At 37.0% G+C, this 15,313-nt stretch overlaps 1 protein-coding gene across 1 annotated transcript in view; it reads right to left on the bottom strand.

Moving 5' to 3' along the window:
* LOC132790627 (uncharacterized) overlaps positions 1-15,313 on the bottom strand; it is a 76,708-nt gene that overhangs the window by 19,209 nt on the left and 42,186 nt on the right. Inside the window, exons 3-4 of the mRNA XM_060799229.1 lie at positions 2,218-2,501; positions 1,803-1,946 (exon numbers count right to left, since the gene is read on the bottom strand). Coding sequence (XP_060655212.1) covers positions 1,803-1,946; positions 2,218-2,501 — 428 coding nt within the window. The remainder of the gene's footprint in view (positions 1-1,802; positions 1,947-2,217; positions 2,502-15,313) is intronic.

Below are 15,313 nucleotides of genomic sequence, written 5' to 3'. Positions count from 1 at the left end.
TATATGTAAATACAACACGTCAGAAACTGCAAAAAAAAATAATATAATATAAAATCCAAGAGAGAGTCTCTGTGCGAAAAACAACAAGAGGAGCGGGGCTAAATAGAATTCAAGTTGTGAAAAGCAGCAGCAGGAAAAACCTACAAGCGGCAACGAGTCGCCAGTCAGTCCAAAAGGGGAGCGACAGACACCAACTAGACGGCAGTCAACGTGCACAGGACGAGAATCAAGCGAGGACACGAGGAGACGACTCCCACACCTTAGACGTTCAGCTGAATAATGCATGCAGAAATATATATATGTATATATACTATATATACATATACTTATGTGTTGTATACCTGTATTGTACTACCTACATATGTGGTGTACTACATAAGGATGGTGGGCTAAGTGCGAAAGTGAGTTGCATGAATGCAGCCAAGCAGATAGAGCAACATAGGTCACAGCCAAAGCCAAGCAAAAAAGAACGCAAAATGAGACTGCAAATGTGAATGGGGAAAAATCCAAATAAAACACCTAACTAACGAGGCAGACAATGTGACCAACAGATACCCTACATTTTATTCTAAGAAATGCAGCTGCAACTTACACTAAGCTTACAAGGAAGAAACAAATATAAGTCTGTTGGCCAAATTTAATTTTGTAAAATGAGTTTATCGAATAAGCTTCGTATTCATTACGGAATCGCATTTAACGTTGCCTTGTACTTTTTATAGAAATTGTTAGAAAAATTATTATCATTGTTTTATTTAGTAATGAATACAACTTCTTATTGAAATCAAATGAGCATAGCTAACGCCTTCAGGATTGATTTTTTCTATGCTTCAGTACAAACGCCATTACTCTACTCATTAAGCACAATTCTCGACAGTGATCTCAAACCAAACTTGAAAGATGGTTAGTTTTCAATGTCTCTTCAGAGCTTTACATGATTATAATAACAAACATTCTGAACAATTCTTTTGATTCAGTTATCGCGTTTGCTTATCCGTCACAATTTTCGGCAAATGTTTGAAATTGAAGAAAAATTGGTTCGGTTTTGCAAACTATTATTATTATAAAGTTCTGCATGCTTATAATAACAAATGTTGTAAACAATTCTCTTTTTTTCAGTTATGCCTGTACAAAAGTCATTACTTATTAAAGTCTTTAAAGGTTATTAAAAAGCACATTAACATACAAAATTTGTCAGATCTTTGTAATATTATATTTTACTTCGAATATGAAAAAAATAACTTTATCAAATTTAAAATTTGTTATTAATAAAATTCTGAAAAAGTCTGATAGAATTTGTATGAATTTAAAGGCTATGAAACATCAATTTATTCAAATTATTCATTAAAATGAGCATGTATTCAACAACTACAATAACAAATTTCAGTTATTTCAGTTAAACGTCACCAATATCACTAATGCAACCAAAATGTTGACAATCTTTGCTTGACGACAGTGTATTGAAATTCTTCAAGAGAAGGCGACGACATCAAGGACTTGTGTGTGTTGTAATATTTTGCTTAAATTATGTGATAAATATAAATACACAAGGAGACTGCAGGAGATGTGGGAGAGCAATCAGAGGATAGCTCTGGTTTATTAGAGTAAGTGCGTTGGCGTCTGCAAGTTGCAGATACTTTAGCCAGACGAGGACAGCAACTTTTCAGCGTAATTGGAAGACTGTGGAGCTGGTTAAAAAATGTAGCCAGGTGTTGTTACAAAGTGCGCTTGCAACAAGGCTAAATTAAGAATGATTTTCCCTCGGCAAGTAATGACTAATAAGAGTCGTAGTATGATGGCCTTACCTGATCCGTAAAGTTGTCGGTGTGGAAGAGAACCTTTACATAGCTCGTCTCGCTGATGAAGGTCTGCGGCTGCTCGGCCTCGCCACAGAACATTCCGGGCTCCCGACGATTGGATACATCTGTTTTGGCATTGCCATCGACAATCTGCAGAAGAGATGAATGGGGGAAAGCAAATCAAATGATAAGCGAGCATCCCACAAACTCAAACATAAATTGCCCGTGCGAAGTGGATGGCGCACGTCCTGCCCCATAAAGCTGTCAAGCATTGCAAGAGGGGGCCAAGGACATGTGTCATCATTTAGACGACGCCAAGTTATAAATTAGATTTGATTGCCGCGGCAATGCCATAAATCAGCGTCATCAGCGACATCGTTGTTGCAAGTGCGATTGCGATTGCGATTGTTGCTGTACTCACCTGAAGATAGCCACCGTCACAGTGGGTGGCATTCAGCAGCTGGCCCACCTTGAACTTCTTGAAGCGTAAACGCAGCACAAAGTCACGCGGCGAACCCTTGAGGGGTCGAAAGCGATACCAGCAGGTCAGAGGTCGTCCCACATTCTGATTGCTGACCTCAGGTGAGCTAATGTCCTCGAAGATGTCCACCGTCTTATTGCAATGATCTTTGGAGATGTCCGAGGAGCTGCCACCGCCACCGCCGCCTCCTCCACCGCCGCCGCCGCCTCCGCTGCCACTACCACCTAAAAAAAGATTAAAGAACATTTAAGAGCTTATTAAGCAGCTAGGTTGAAACGTCTTGTGCTTAATTTATACGGTGAATGCATAAATGACAAAGCGGACATTGTGCTGAATTTGTAATTCCAGTCTGCGGTAGCCGCCCCCTTAAAATGTAAAGTTCCTCCTCCTTCGCTCTCTCTTTTTGTCCCTGACTGTGACAAAAGAACATTGCAGGACCCGCCCACATCTAACTTCCCTTCGGCTGCCGCTTCAGCAGTCAACGCGCGGAAAATTCTGAGCACACTGTCAACTCGACTCGACTCGGTTTGGCCTGAGTGTTTTTATGTCCTTGTTCGTTATGGAATTGGCCAGCGAGGCGCATTGCAAGGCTGCATTGAGTTCAGGATGTTGACTTGGCCAGTTGCAAATGCTACAACTGGTTGCTCCGAAATAAATAAACAATTTATAAGCTGAATCAAAATGCTTGAATTTTAATTTATTTTACTTTATAATTATTCCGACATGGTGAACATTAAATGAATTTTATCGAACTTCAATTATAAATGATATATCAATTAATTTGCATTTTAGATTTTATCGAATTTGAGATGCGAGTGTGCATTATGCATTTTTGTATAGTTTCAAATAATAATCAAACATAAAATTTTGATTTAATTTAAATTGTTTGTGGAACCATTTCTCTTGTCATTTAACATATGTTAAATGATATCATTTCTCTTGCTAGCGGCAATGGCGCCATCTAGTGTTCGTTGGCATTGCATGTATTGCTTAATTTGCCTAGTTTAATTTGATAAACAATTTTAAGGTTAGTTTGCTACTCGAAGGCAACATTCTTAACTTTTAATATAATTAATTGTTTGTGCAATTATTTTTCTTGTCTTTTAACATAGTTTCTCCTGCTATATACTCGCGCCATCTATTGTTCGATGGAATTGCTTGGATTGCTTAGTTTGCATAATTCAATTTGATAAACAATTTAAAGAGTATTATAGTCAAAGAGCGCACGTTTATCTTTGAATAGAATTAATTGCATGTTCAATCTTTGATTTAACATTGAGATTTAACATGACTTATTTTCTTAAATCCAATGGCGTCATCTATCGGTTAGTTGTTTCGCTTGCATCTTTCGCCAACTTTGATTTCTTTCAAAACTTCAAGGGTATTTCATAGTCGAATGGATCGATGTCACCTCTAAGTCATATAATCAACTTCATGTGCAATCTTTGTTCTTGCCATTTAACATGACTAATTTTTATAGATGTACTGGCGCCATCTAGCGTTCAGTGCCTAGCGTTGTTTCCTTTGCACAATTCGCCTACTTTGGTTTCATTCAAAGCCTATAGGGTATTTCATAGTCGAATGAATCGCTCTCACCTCCTAATCATGCGTTTCTCGTCGTCGTTGTATTTGTTATTCCTTAGAGGCAAAAAGCAAAGTGGTTACGTGACCAACATTTTTCTTCCCTTTGTTAGATTGGCTTTGTGCAAGTCAATTTCAGCCTGGGTTTGAAATTAGTGTTCATTTGATGTTGTCAAGTTTGCAGGTCTCAGTAAATTATGAATGACAATCGAGTTGTTTCTTTGTTTACTCAGGAAGCATAAGAATATGAGAAACATTTCAAATGATTTGTTTGCCTTCGATGACGGAAATTGTTGGACTCTGCTTTTGTGTTGCGTATTCTTGAGGTAAAGACAAGTCCAGAAAATGTTTGCTTTAAATGCTCAAGCAGACTTTAAAATGAAGAAATTTATAGCAGAAAAGTAAACTTCTTCCATATTCATTAAATCCGCAGCTTAATCAACACAAGTTTGGAAGGAAAAAACCACTCTCAGACATCAAAGGATTAATGCAATGTAATATATGCTTTAATTTAGCTTAAGGGCACACTAAGCCAGCCACAGACAGATAGATTTCAAAGGATGCTGGGGCCAAATCGATAAAAGGGAGCAGCGAGGGTGATGCTCGTCAAAATTTGACAAACGCATTGCGCTTAGCTGCAGGCGGTTACCACACCCCCAGCTCCATCACCCCCATCCACTCATCCCCCCAACATAAAACCACGAACACAGCACGCGCTTGAGAATTGCGAGAGACCTTGGTCCATGACAGCTTAGAGTTCGAGGGGAGAGAGGGGAGAAAGCAGCCACAACGTCGACAACGAAGTCAACGTTTAATAAATCTTTATGGAAACAGTTCCAAAGCCAAGATGCCACACCTACTTTTAGCCGCTCCCTGTAAGTTTGTATGTCGAAATATAAACAAGACAATGCGTAGCTCAATTTGATAGTTAACCACGGATTGCTGAACCTTAAGCAAACAAGCAAATGTTTGCGGAAAATGGCTTCTTTGTGTTTCAAATGATGACAATACATCTATCGACACAATAAGAAAAGCCCATAAGAAATCAATATTTTGCTGTTATATTTCATGTATAATAATGCAATAATCAAAGTTAATGAACTGCTTTAATGACATGCCTGAAATATGTCAATAAATCATTATTATTTATAGCAAAAATGTCATTAGATTCTAACCAAACCAATCAACGGCAATCAAACAATTTAAATTCCTTTAAACTGCAAAGCATTTAAATATAAGTAATACTGCTTGCATTAAGAGAATATAGCATAAACATTTTACGACATCAAACTATTTGTAAATGTGACAGTCATACATATGATCAGCTTGTTTAACCATCATATATTACGTTATGTTGTTGTTGTGTTCTATCTGAATTTTTAATCTCACGCTATGTTATAATTCACATACTACAGAAAATGTATGTAACAGGCAGAAGAAGCAATTTTCGACCTCATACAAATTGAAGAAGTTTTTAAAGAGAAAGTTTTATATGGCAACAAATGCATGATGGAATTGGGTTTAATTGCGTTGGTTGTCAATCTGGTATATTTTATACTTTTATTTTTATACTGTTATATTAGTATGTAGTAGCATATGGATGTGGAATTTATGGTGTTGGGTATTTAGTATTTTTAGCTGACTTGTAAACACACTAAAACCCAAATACCCGCTACATATTTTCAGTTCCAAGCAAAATACAGCGGGATTATTCTTTAAATATACTACTTGAATTGTGTTTTGCTTGGAAATGGAAATTTGTAGCTTTCTTATATGAACAACTTTGTTAAATTTCCAAACGTGACTTTTTGTCTTCATCTAAAATTAGACACACAAGAAGGAAATATCAAATATAATTACAGTAATTCCTACAATGTATGAAGAAAACTAAATCTATTTAGTAGTCCAAGGCTGTTACGTTGTTTACAATTCAAATTGAATGCATTGCAATCTGTAAAATATTTTACAAGAAAAAATCAATTTACTATCACTCATTGCTGACAGCTTGTGATTGCCCTGATGTGAAAAGTGTTTTTCGTTGCATGCAACACAAAACTTCTTTGCGAAAGTTCATTTTCATTCAATGCTCAGCTCAAAAGAACATTTACCATTTCACCCATTCATTTTCTTTGTGCTGTCCACTTCACATCGGGTGGCAATAAGTGTGATTTAGAAACTGCCTCCAAAGGAAGCAGGCAACTGTTGCTTATCACATGTTGTGCTTAATCTTTTGCTTTTTCTTTTTTTGTTTTGTTGCTAGCAAGTTCACACAACTATTGTCACATACGCCCACAAAACGGGTTAGCAGCGCAATCCACACAAAGACAAGCAGCAGAGACGACCCCAAAGTCAAACCCAAATCGAGCAGGACGAGCAGGAGGACCTCAATCCCACGGTCACAGTCCCATAGCGAGGCAATTCTGTGCCGCCAGCGAATCGATTAGACGCGCTTTGCTGCTCTTGAATTGCCCAGCGAGTGAATCGTTGTACCAGCAGGAATCTCGGGCATCGGCAGACAGAGGACGGAGGACGGAGGAAGGGGCCTACTTTAAAGATTACTTGACCCGGTGGCGTGCACCGAGAGCAACAACAACAACAAGGATGACAACGACAACGACAACGGCAACGACAACAGATGCGAAAAAGTCAAAGTCAAGTAGAAAAATTGTAAAGCCGGCTTGGCTTTTGCATATTTTTCAACGAGTCTGAAAGCCAGCAAGGACATTCACAGCCACTATAGCAAGCGATGCCTCAGCGATGAGCCCCGCCACGCCCACTCCGCCTTGCCCATATTGAAGGCTTCCCGCCCGCATTCCACATGTTGATATATTGTCAACAGACGCATGTCGCATTTGTCTCGGCTTTGTTCGTCTCGCTCTCGCTCTCTCTTTCTCTGTCTGGCCTCTCATCCCCACTTGGCGCCTCTTATCCCTTTTTGTTTCTTTTTTCTCTTTTTTTATTTTGATAAAGGTTGACAAGCCTCTTTAGTCATGCCCCCCGCAATTCGCTCGCTCTTGTCAACAGCCATTGAGGAGACACTGAAAATCGATTATGAAAATCGTTTGCTGAAATTTTTCACGCACAGCCGGAGAGCTGCACCCAATCCAGAACCTACTCAGACCCTTTCAACGGTGGCTTAAAATGTCGCTTCACAGGATTTTGCATAAATATTTTAATAGAAATTCGTGCCTAAGCGGCTTCAACTATTTGCAGCTGTGCGATGACTACGTGAGAGGTTCCATCAAAAGATTGATGGCTTTGCCTGGTCGGCCATGTATCCCAACTTCCCAATGGGGGTACCAACAATATATATATAATAACATTATATGACTTCTTGTATTCACTTAGCTCGACCTTCTATATTGACTTTCGACTTCGTATTCGGGTGAAAAAAAAAAGTGATTTCCAAATTTGATGAGTGCCCAAGCAATAAAACATAAAATTTGCATATTGCGTGCCGTATAGAAAAATCGACGGAAAAGCAAGATTGGAAAAAGAAAATGGGAATTTTCCATTTGGCATCAAATCAATTGAGGAAACTTTTCAGTGCCTACGAAAATCCTTTGCGTAGAATATTGCCGTAAAGTGAATTTATGGCACATAAAAAAAATCACATACATCTAATCAAGTAAATTGCTCGACGAACAAAAATAATGAAAAGCAACCAGCAAAATACTCTTTCAAATAATGAAATTCTATTGACTTAAATATTTTAAGAAGTCTAATAAATATATTTTACTCTGAAATGTGATTGGATTGCTTAAAACTATTTGTTCCTTACCGAAAGTGTCCCAAACACTTTATACTTGCTTTGCCATGAAAATTCTTGAAAATTCTAACTATGATTGTATAATCTAAAACCATTTATTCTTTACTATATTTTAACATAACATATTTTAAATCTGGTGATTTCATGCAAATTGTTGAAAACTCGTTACACATCATAATATATTCTCTACCAAATTATACTTTAAATCTGTAACATCCTTCTTCCTTCTAAGTTCCATTGAAAATTGTTAAAAATTCTTATGATACTCATAAAGGAAATTACATTTTCTTACCAAGAAATTCAAAGAATTTATATTAATCTCCATTGAAATCTATTGCCTTAAAGTAGCCCATTTAAGGCATTAAAGGCTGCTGCTTAATAGGAGATTTAAAATTGGATTTTTCTTGGTCTTTCTTTTGTCCTCGTTGAGCTGCCTTCAATTGCTAATCATTTGTCAGTTCAATGTCCTTGGTGTCCTTTGGGCTGTCCACTTTTGGCCATTACGATTATCCATCAGCACTTGGCAATCAAGCGTTTGTCTGTCTCATTTGGGTAAAAATATCCAAATGAATATAAATGACTTGACGCCTTAAATACTAATAGCCAGCAAATTTCCTTATCGCAAACACACACACACATACACATATATCGTACACACACACACACACATAGAGACAGAGGAAAGTCAAAGCATTTTTACAGATTTTTCAAGTCACTTTTCATCTTATTTTCACAGCGCGATTTGCGGTCAGGCAAATAAGGAGGAGACGAAAACTTTTAACAAGACAATTTGTTAACTAAAAGAGAAAAGCAAAAAAATTGAAGAAGATAAAATATACATAAATATGTATGGTATGTATGTCTCCTGGGCTGCCTTTGATAGATTAACTGTAACTGTGATGGATCATTTACTTAAATTATTAAAATTGCCTACTCAAATTTCACAGACAAACAACTCTGGAAGCCCTGCAGCGATGCTTCGAATGATTGACTGTCCGACTGATGGAATGAGTGACGGACTGAGGGGGGCAAATTCAATGGACAGCTGAAGTTGATTTCGATGGCAGGCAGAAGAGCTGATTTCTCAGCTGTCAGTAAAAGACTTCCGCTACAGTAATTTTTGCCGACCACATCAAACAAAGCGTGTTGAATTTTTTAAAGGGTTTTCTTCTATTGCTGGAAAATTACATTTTTGTTGGCAGAGCTTTAAAGAAAGTACAACTTCTTAGCGTGTTGCTTTTAATTCTTTGCTGTTGCTCTGTTAATCTTATCAAACGGAAAAATCCATTAAAAACTTTCGCAATTCGCACAGTTTTTGGCCAAACAACGAGCAACGAACAACGAAAAACTGTTAACAGTCGACGGCTTACATCAACTTTATCGGGGTCACTTTGTGCTGCGATGCGTAAAAGTTTTTCTCTTTTATTTTATAGATTTGTCTAAACCATGACCAAATTTATACACATTTTATGCAGACGTTTGCAATTTCTATTTGCTTCTTTTTGCGGAAAAAGCAAATTTTTCATTTGACATTTTTCATGTTTTTGCGGGTGACAAATAGAAAAATCTGCTTGGCTGTTGACTTATTTTTCCTTAACCTTTTTGGATTTTTTGGCTGACGCAAATGAAGCTATTTGGGATCGGAATTTGGAGGGAAAGTGGCACGAGGTCATTACTGTTTGTAGCCGGCGGCCTTCGTCCTGGCAATTGAAGGGTTCAAAGTGAAGTTGCAAATTGATTTTATGCCAGTCACAAAAAGGAGAACAGACGGAAATTCCTCAGCTGAGCGAATCTGAGCCAGAATTTACCTGCCGGCTAACACTGATTGTGTTTACTGTCAAAAGTAAAACAAATTTTTATCAGTTTCTTAAAGTGCAAAGTCAAGAAATTCCTTGGAAACTATTCCGACATTTACCTGTGTCTACATCAACATTGATGGCTACAAATGTCAGTCTAAGTCTAAGCACTTTGTGCAATGAGCATCGATGTAGTCCATCATTCAAACGTGTCAAAATTATGTTCAGAAGAGGGTATGAAAAGGATATTCACACTAGAAATGAAAATACGTGCTACAAATGAAGGAGAAGGTTATTATAACTCTGTGCCTTCAGAAAATGTATGTAACTGGCAGAAGGAGTATATAGTATATAGATTCTTCATCAGTGTCAACCGAATGTTTGACTGTCTGTCCATATGAACAATATAGAATATTTTATACTATATGGTATATATTAAATACAATTGTATATCGATATACCAAATAAAATTGTCTATACTATATTTTAAGCGCAATAGTACATCGATATACCAAATATAACCTTCGTTATTTTTAGTATTTTAGTATAATAATTTAAGAATAATACCGCCATTTTTACTTTTATTAAAAATCGGTTTACCAAAAAAGCCTTCGGTATATTCCAGTATATTAATTTGATATATTTTAAGAATATCGCCGTTTCTTTTGATCAAATTAAAAGTAGATATATCAAACAAAGCCTTTTAGTATTTTTTAGTATATTCAGAATATCACCACAATAGTATCTCACAGCCCAGCACACTTGTCGAATCGACTACAATTGTATATCGATATACCAAATATAGTCTTCGGTATATTTTAGTTGTTATAGTCAGTCTAAAAATTCGGTATACTTTAGAATATTACCGCACTGTTTTGCTTTTATAGAAAATGGGTTGTGGGTATCTCACAGTCGAATACACTCGACTGTACCTGCTTGCTTTTAGATACAATTGTATATCGATATATCAAATATTTATATATAGGCTATATTCTAAATTTAATAGTTTATCGATATATATACATATATATAGACTTCGGTATATTTAAGTAGTTACAGTCAGTCTCTTAAATTAGTATATTTTAGGGATAATACCGCACTGTTTTGTTTTTTTTTTTTAAATGGGTAACCGGTATATCACAGTCGAGCACACTCGACCGAAATTTTCCTACTTGTTCCAATATAGTTTTCATTCAAAGTCAGACATGAATTTGAGTTGGGTTCGTGGAAGAAACTGTTTGCATTCAATTTATTAAGCAGCCTGCACAATAATAAAGTAAACACTGTGAAAGCAGCCACAATTGGGCAAACAATTTACATTATAAATATTAGAGGAGCAGACCCACTTCCAACTCGGCTTGTGTAAATGATTAATTATAAGGATTCAGTTGAGTTTTGGGCAGCCATCAATTGCCAGAAGAAAGGCAAACAAACAAGACTTACAAAGTCTTTTTGGACTGGGAGTCTTAATCCTCAATCAATCTGTTGACCTTCAGGCGCAGTAACAAGAGCGGCTGGAATGGTCGAACATTACAAGATTCCTGCCATTAAGCTGCAATTAAAGAGCTCCAAATGAATTTATATACACATCCATAAATTAAACGTGCCTCGCACACACACATCGTATTGCCTATGGCATAGAGGAGGTTCTTGGGAGTCTGGGAAGTTTTACGAGTTTGCCAGGCGCATTTGTAGTCTTCATTCATTTCATTTAAGTTAATTAGATTCAATAATTTTGAGGCCTAAAGCGAAAGCCAAACCCAAATGGCTGCTGCGTGCCCAAAATGCCTAAATAGGGCACATAAATTGAGATTTATATGGGCGCTTAGGTGAGAGTCAAGTCGAGTCCTCCGCATCCTTCGCTGGCTGGTCGAGAGGCAATTGAAATTTGCCAATTTCCTAGATTTTATGTGTGTACTAAAATTGTGAAATTTAACGTGCCATAAAGGGACAGTTTCATATACTCGGAATGTTGTCTGATTTCATCCCACTCCCCAAGAATGTTCAATTTTCTTCTTTTTTTTTTGTTGAGCGGAAATCCAAAAAGCGGTTGGTCAGAGGAAAAAATTGCCTCATATTAAACGCTGCGGAAATTGTTTCATCAATTTGTTAATAAAACGGCAAACACGCACACGTAGAGAGATGGTGAGGGAGAGGGAGAGGGAGAGGGAGAGGGAGAGGGAGAGGGAGAGGGAGAGGGAGAGGGAGAGGGAGAGGGAGAGGGAGAGAGACAAATGTTTGACTTAATAAAATAAATTGTATAAATTGAAGTCTGTCATTTTGAGATTCCCAGGCGTAACATTCGAGTTGGCAGCAACCAACAGCCAGCAACCAGCAACCAGCTGCCAGCAACCATCGCAGAGCGCAACGTTGCGCCCCCATCAGAGTTGAAGCTGCCCTGACTGCCAGACGAGGCACATAAAACATAACAAATTGCATGAAATTTACGTGGAGCGTGTGTTTGTTCTACTCCCCTTTCCTACTCTTCGCTTCCCTTCACACCCTTCATTTCACTGACTTGACTCAACCCCTCAGCAAGCTGGAAAATTGTCATGCATGGCATTCACTTCACATGTGCGAGTAGTACATCAAATTTGTTGCCTCTCCTCTTGTCTTGTCTCCGCGCTGAGTGAAAGACAATCAAGCAAAGCTCGACTGCTGCTGTGGCAGGCTGTGCCACATGCCTTGCTTCTTGCCACAGGACAAACGTCTCAGCGACATCCTGTCATCCAAAATGGAACACAGCCTAGAGCAACATTTCGTTGAAATGAAAATGTTGCCCTCAAATCTTTGTCTCAACACGAAAAGTGAGTTATTTCGCTTAACGACAGCTCTGTTTAGTCGTCAAATAATCCGAGGACTTAATCAACTAGATGACCAGACATTTAACCCACAACTATTAACATTACTTTAGATTGCACATTTAAATTAAAAGATAGATTTGATTAGTGCAATAATAAATTAGCTCGTACGTTTCGTACGTTGTTTATTCGCTGCGTGCCAAGTGCTTCAGCTACTTTATTCATTTATAAATCAAACCCCCAACCTCAGAGCGGATGCCATAAAGCTTTCAACTCCGCATCTGATCACGGACAGGGTGCGTGCTACCCCAAAATACCCTATATATCTGAACAGTAATCAACTGTAAGTTGATTCAGGAACAATTACGAGATATTGTGTGCTTAATAAATGAACAAGGTAATTTGCTTATTGATGTCGCAAAAAAATTATACGCAATATAATTACATTTTTTTAATTTCATATTTTTGCAACTCCTTTAAAAAATGAAAAGTTTTAATTCAAACTTGGGATACACTTATGTAAATAAGTTATAATTACACAATACAAAACATGGAAAATATCGATAACAGAAGGACGAAATTAGAAAATCGATAATAGTGCTATACTTACATATGTGCTCAAATATAAAAATATAAATATAACTAAAATTATAACTTGTTCATACCTTTTGTTATTATATTTATTCCTAGCCAAAGGCCAAAGCAGCCACCATTAGTAAATTTACGCTAGGTTATAAATTAATTTATATTCTATGCCTTTAATAAATAAATAAATACATATGTATGTGCTATTTTATTTTAAATTTAGTAAATTGTGATGCTTAAATTTTAATGAGATGTTGAGAGAATGTTGTTCACGCAAAATACAATATTTTGTTACACTGCTATTTTAGAGAGTAGAGTATCAACTTAACTGTAACCCAAACAAAAACGAAAAACCTTAAAGGAGACGGAAGAAGCCGAAGAAGAGTAGCAAGTAAAGATAAATAGAGCAAGGGAATATGAAGAGAGGGAAAGCAAAGAAACTGTGACTCGAACTGAAACTGAAAATGGACTCGCAACGTTCACGTGCTGATAAAAATAATGGCAGAAAAATGACTATAAAAATAGCAGAGCAGCAACAGCAACAACATAAACTACAACAACAGGAACAAAAGGCTAACAATAGTCGAGGCCTGAGCTGAGTTCAACACACGAGCTGGCAATTTAATACGCAGATAAATATAAACACACACACAAAGAGAGAAAGCGTGATAGAGAGAGAGAGAGAGAGAGAGAGAGGAGAGCTTAAATGTGACACACTGTGGAAGTGGAAGATGAACTGGCTGGGCACGCACATCGCTAAATTTGTTGTTCGTGAATTGTAGGCGGACAGCAGCACGTATGCCCAACACACCTCACCCCGCAGCTCACAGCCACCTTCTAATCCCCTTCTAAGTCGCACCTAGATCGAGGCGATATCAGTTGAATGACAAACGCGTGTTGCGGCCGCCGTTGAACAAGTGATGCTAGGGGAGCATGTTATTGTTGATGTTGCTGCTGATTATGTTGATGATGCATGTTGTAATGTTTAGGGTTATGTTCTCAGCGTTGTCGCCTGTCTGTTTGCCAGTCCTCCCACTCCCACTCCTGCTCTCTCGCTCTCGCTCTCTCTGCATTATAATCTGGAGACAAAGCGGAGGCATTAACTCGAACACAATGCTCTCATATGTGGCAGTTGTAGTCAGCTAGGCAAATGCAATTTGTCGCAATTGTAAAACGCCACCCGCCTCCTCAATACTCCTAGCTGCCATCTTTGATATGTTTGAGGTGGCATGCCGCATGTGGCAGCCGCCCATACGAGAGACTGACAGCTATGTGGCACGGCATTTGAAACGTTATTAATATTTATACAGCACTTCACTTACGTTGCGAGAAATGTCGTGCCATTAATGGAATCGCTGGAGTTAACGTCGCGTCTCTCAAGGGGAAGAGACAGGAATTAGACAGTCAGACGGACAGAAAGATAGATCATTAAATATAAAATAAGGTAGGGAAATATATTATATATACGTTTATTATGTTATTCACTTTGTTTTAGTTTTCGAAAGATTAATCTACTTAAGTGGAAAAGACTGTTCTATTTTTATACCAGCTACTCATAGGGTAAAATGCATAAATTATAGAATTGATTAAAAAAAATAAATTTACATGGCAACAAACGACTTCTCTAGTCGGGACTTGCGTCTGGTATATTAAGCTCACTATTGTATATTTTGAAAGTAATAGAATATTGATATACCAAACTATATTAATTCAGTATAATAATAATACCGCACTGTCGTACACACTCGACTGTAGCTTTCTTACTTTTTTGTTCGTTATCTCTATACCATTTGGCCCATTTTCTAATAAAGTGTTCAATCAATTGAGATAAAAACTTTTTGAAAAAATAATAGATGCTACATTAATATTAATTCAATAATATATTTGAATAATATTTTATATATTTTAACAAAATCGTCGCTTCAAAATAAAAGCTTATTTTATAGAAGTATTTTTTGTGTTCTTTTCGTTTTAAGTCTTTTCACACATTGCCAAGCGAAAGTTTCCTCTAGATAAATACGTAAAATGTCCAACAAAATAATATTCAATATTTATTTCATATGTGACATGCAAATAAATGCACACTTTCTTGAAAGTTTTACCTCAGTTTTGCTTTCACTTTAAGACTTTTCTCACCTTCCTCCCCAGTTATGCAAATTTCACTCACATGACAGAAGTAATTTCATACTTGCACAATATTTTCAGAGAATAGAGAATTTTTCGTATTTTAATTGCAATTTGGCAAGCAAAGCATGTTGGCCAAAGATATTAAGACCGAGTTTATACACAAAACTTTTGGGACAAATAAACAAATATCCTCGCATGTGCTGAGGGAGAAACCAAATAAAACAAAAACCGACAGCTACAACAAAAATAAAAATAAAAATAAACACAAAAACAAAAACAATAATAATAATAATGAAAAGAAATGCAAGAAAGTTTCTCAATGTGGCGTGTGAAAGAAATAATCATAAATTTTCATTAAAATTAAATTAAAAAACTTA

Source organism: Drosophila nasuta, chromosome 3 (assembly GCF_023558535.2).
Source record: "Drosophila nasuta strain 15112-1781.00 chromosome 3, ASM2355853v1, whole genome shotgun sequence".
In the NCBI taxonomy this organism is placed as follows: Eukaryota; Metazoa; Arthropoda; class Insecta; order Diptera; family Drosophilidae; genus Drosophila; species Drosophila nasuta.
The sequence above is the reverse complement of the archived record's forward strand: the minus strand, read 5'-3'. Positions and strand labels throughout refer to the sequence as shown.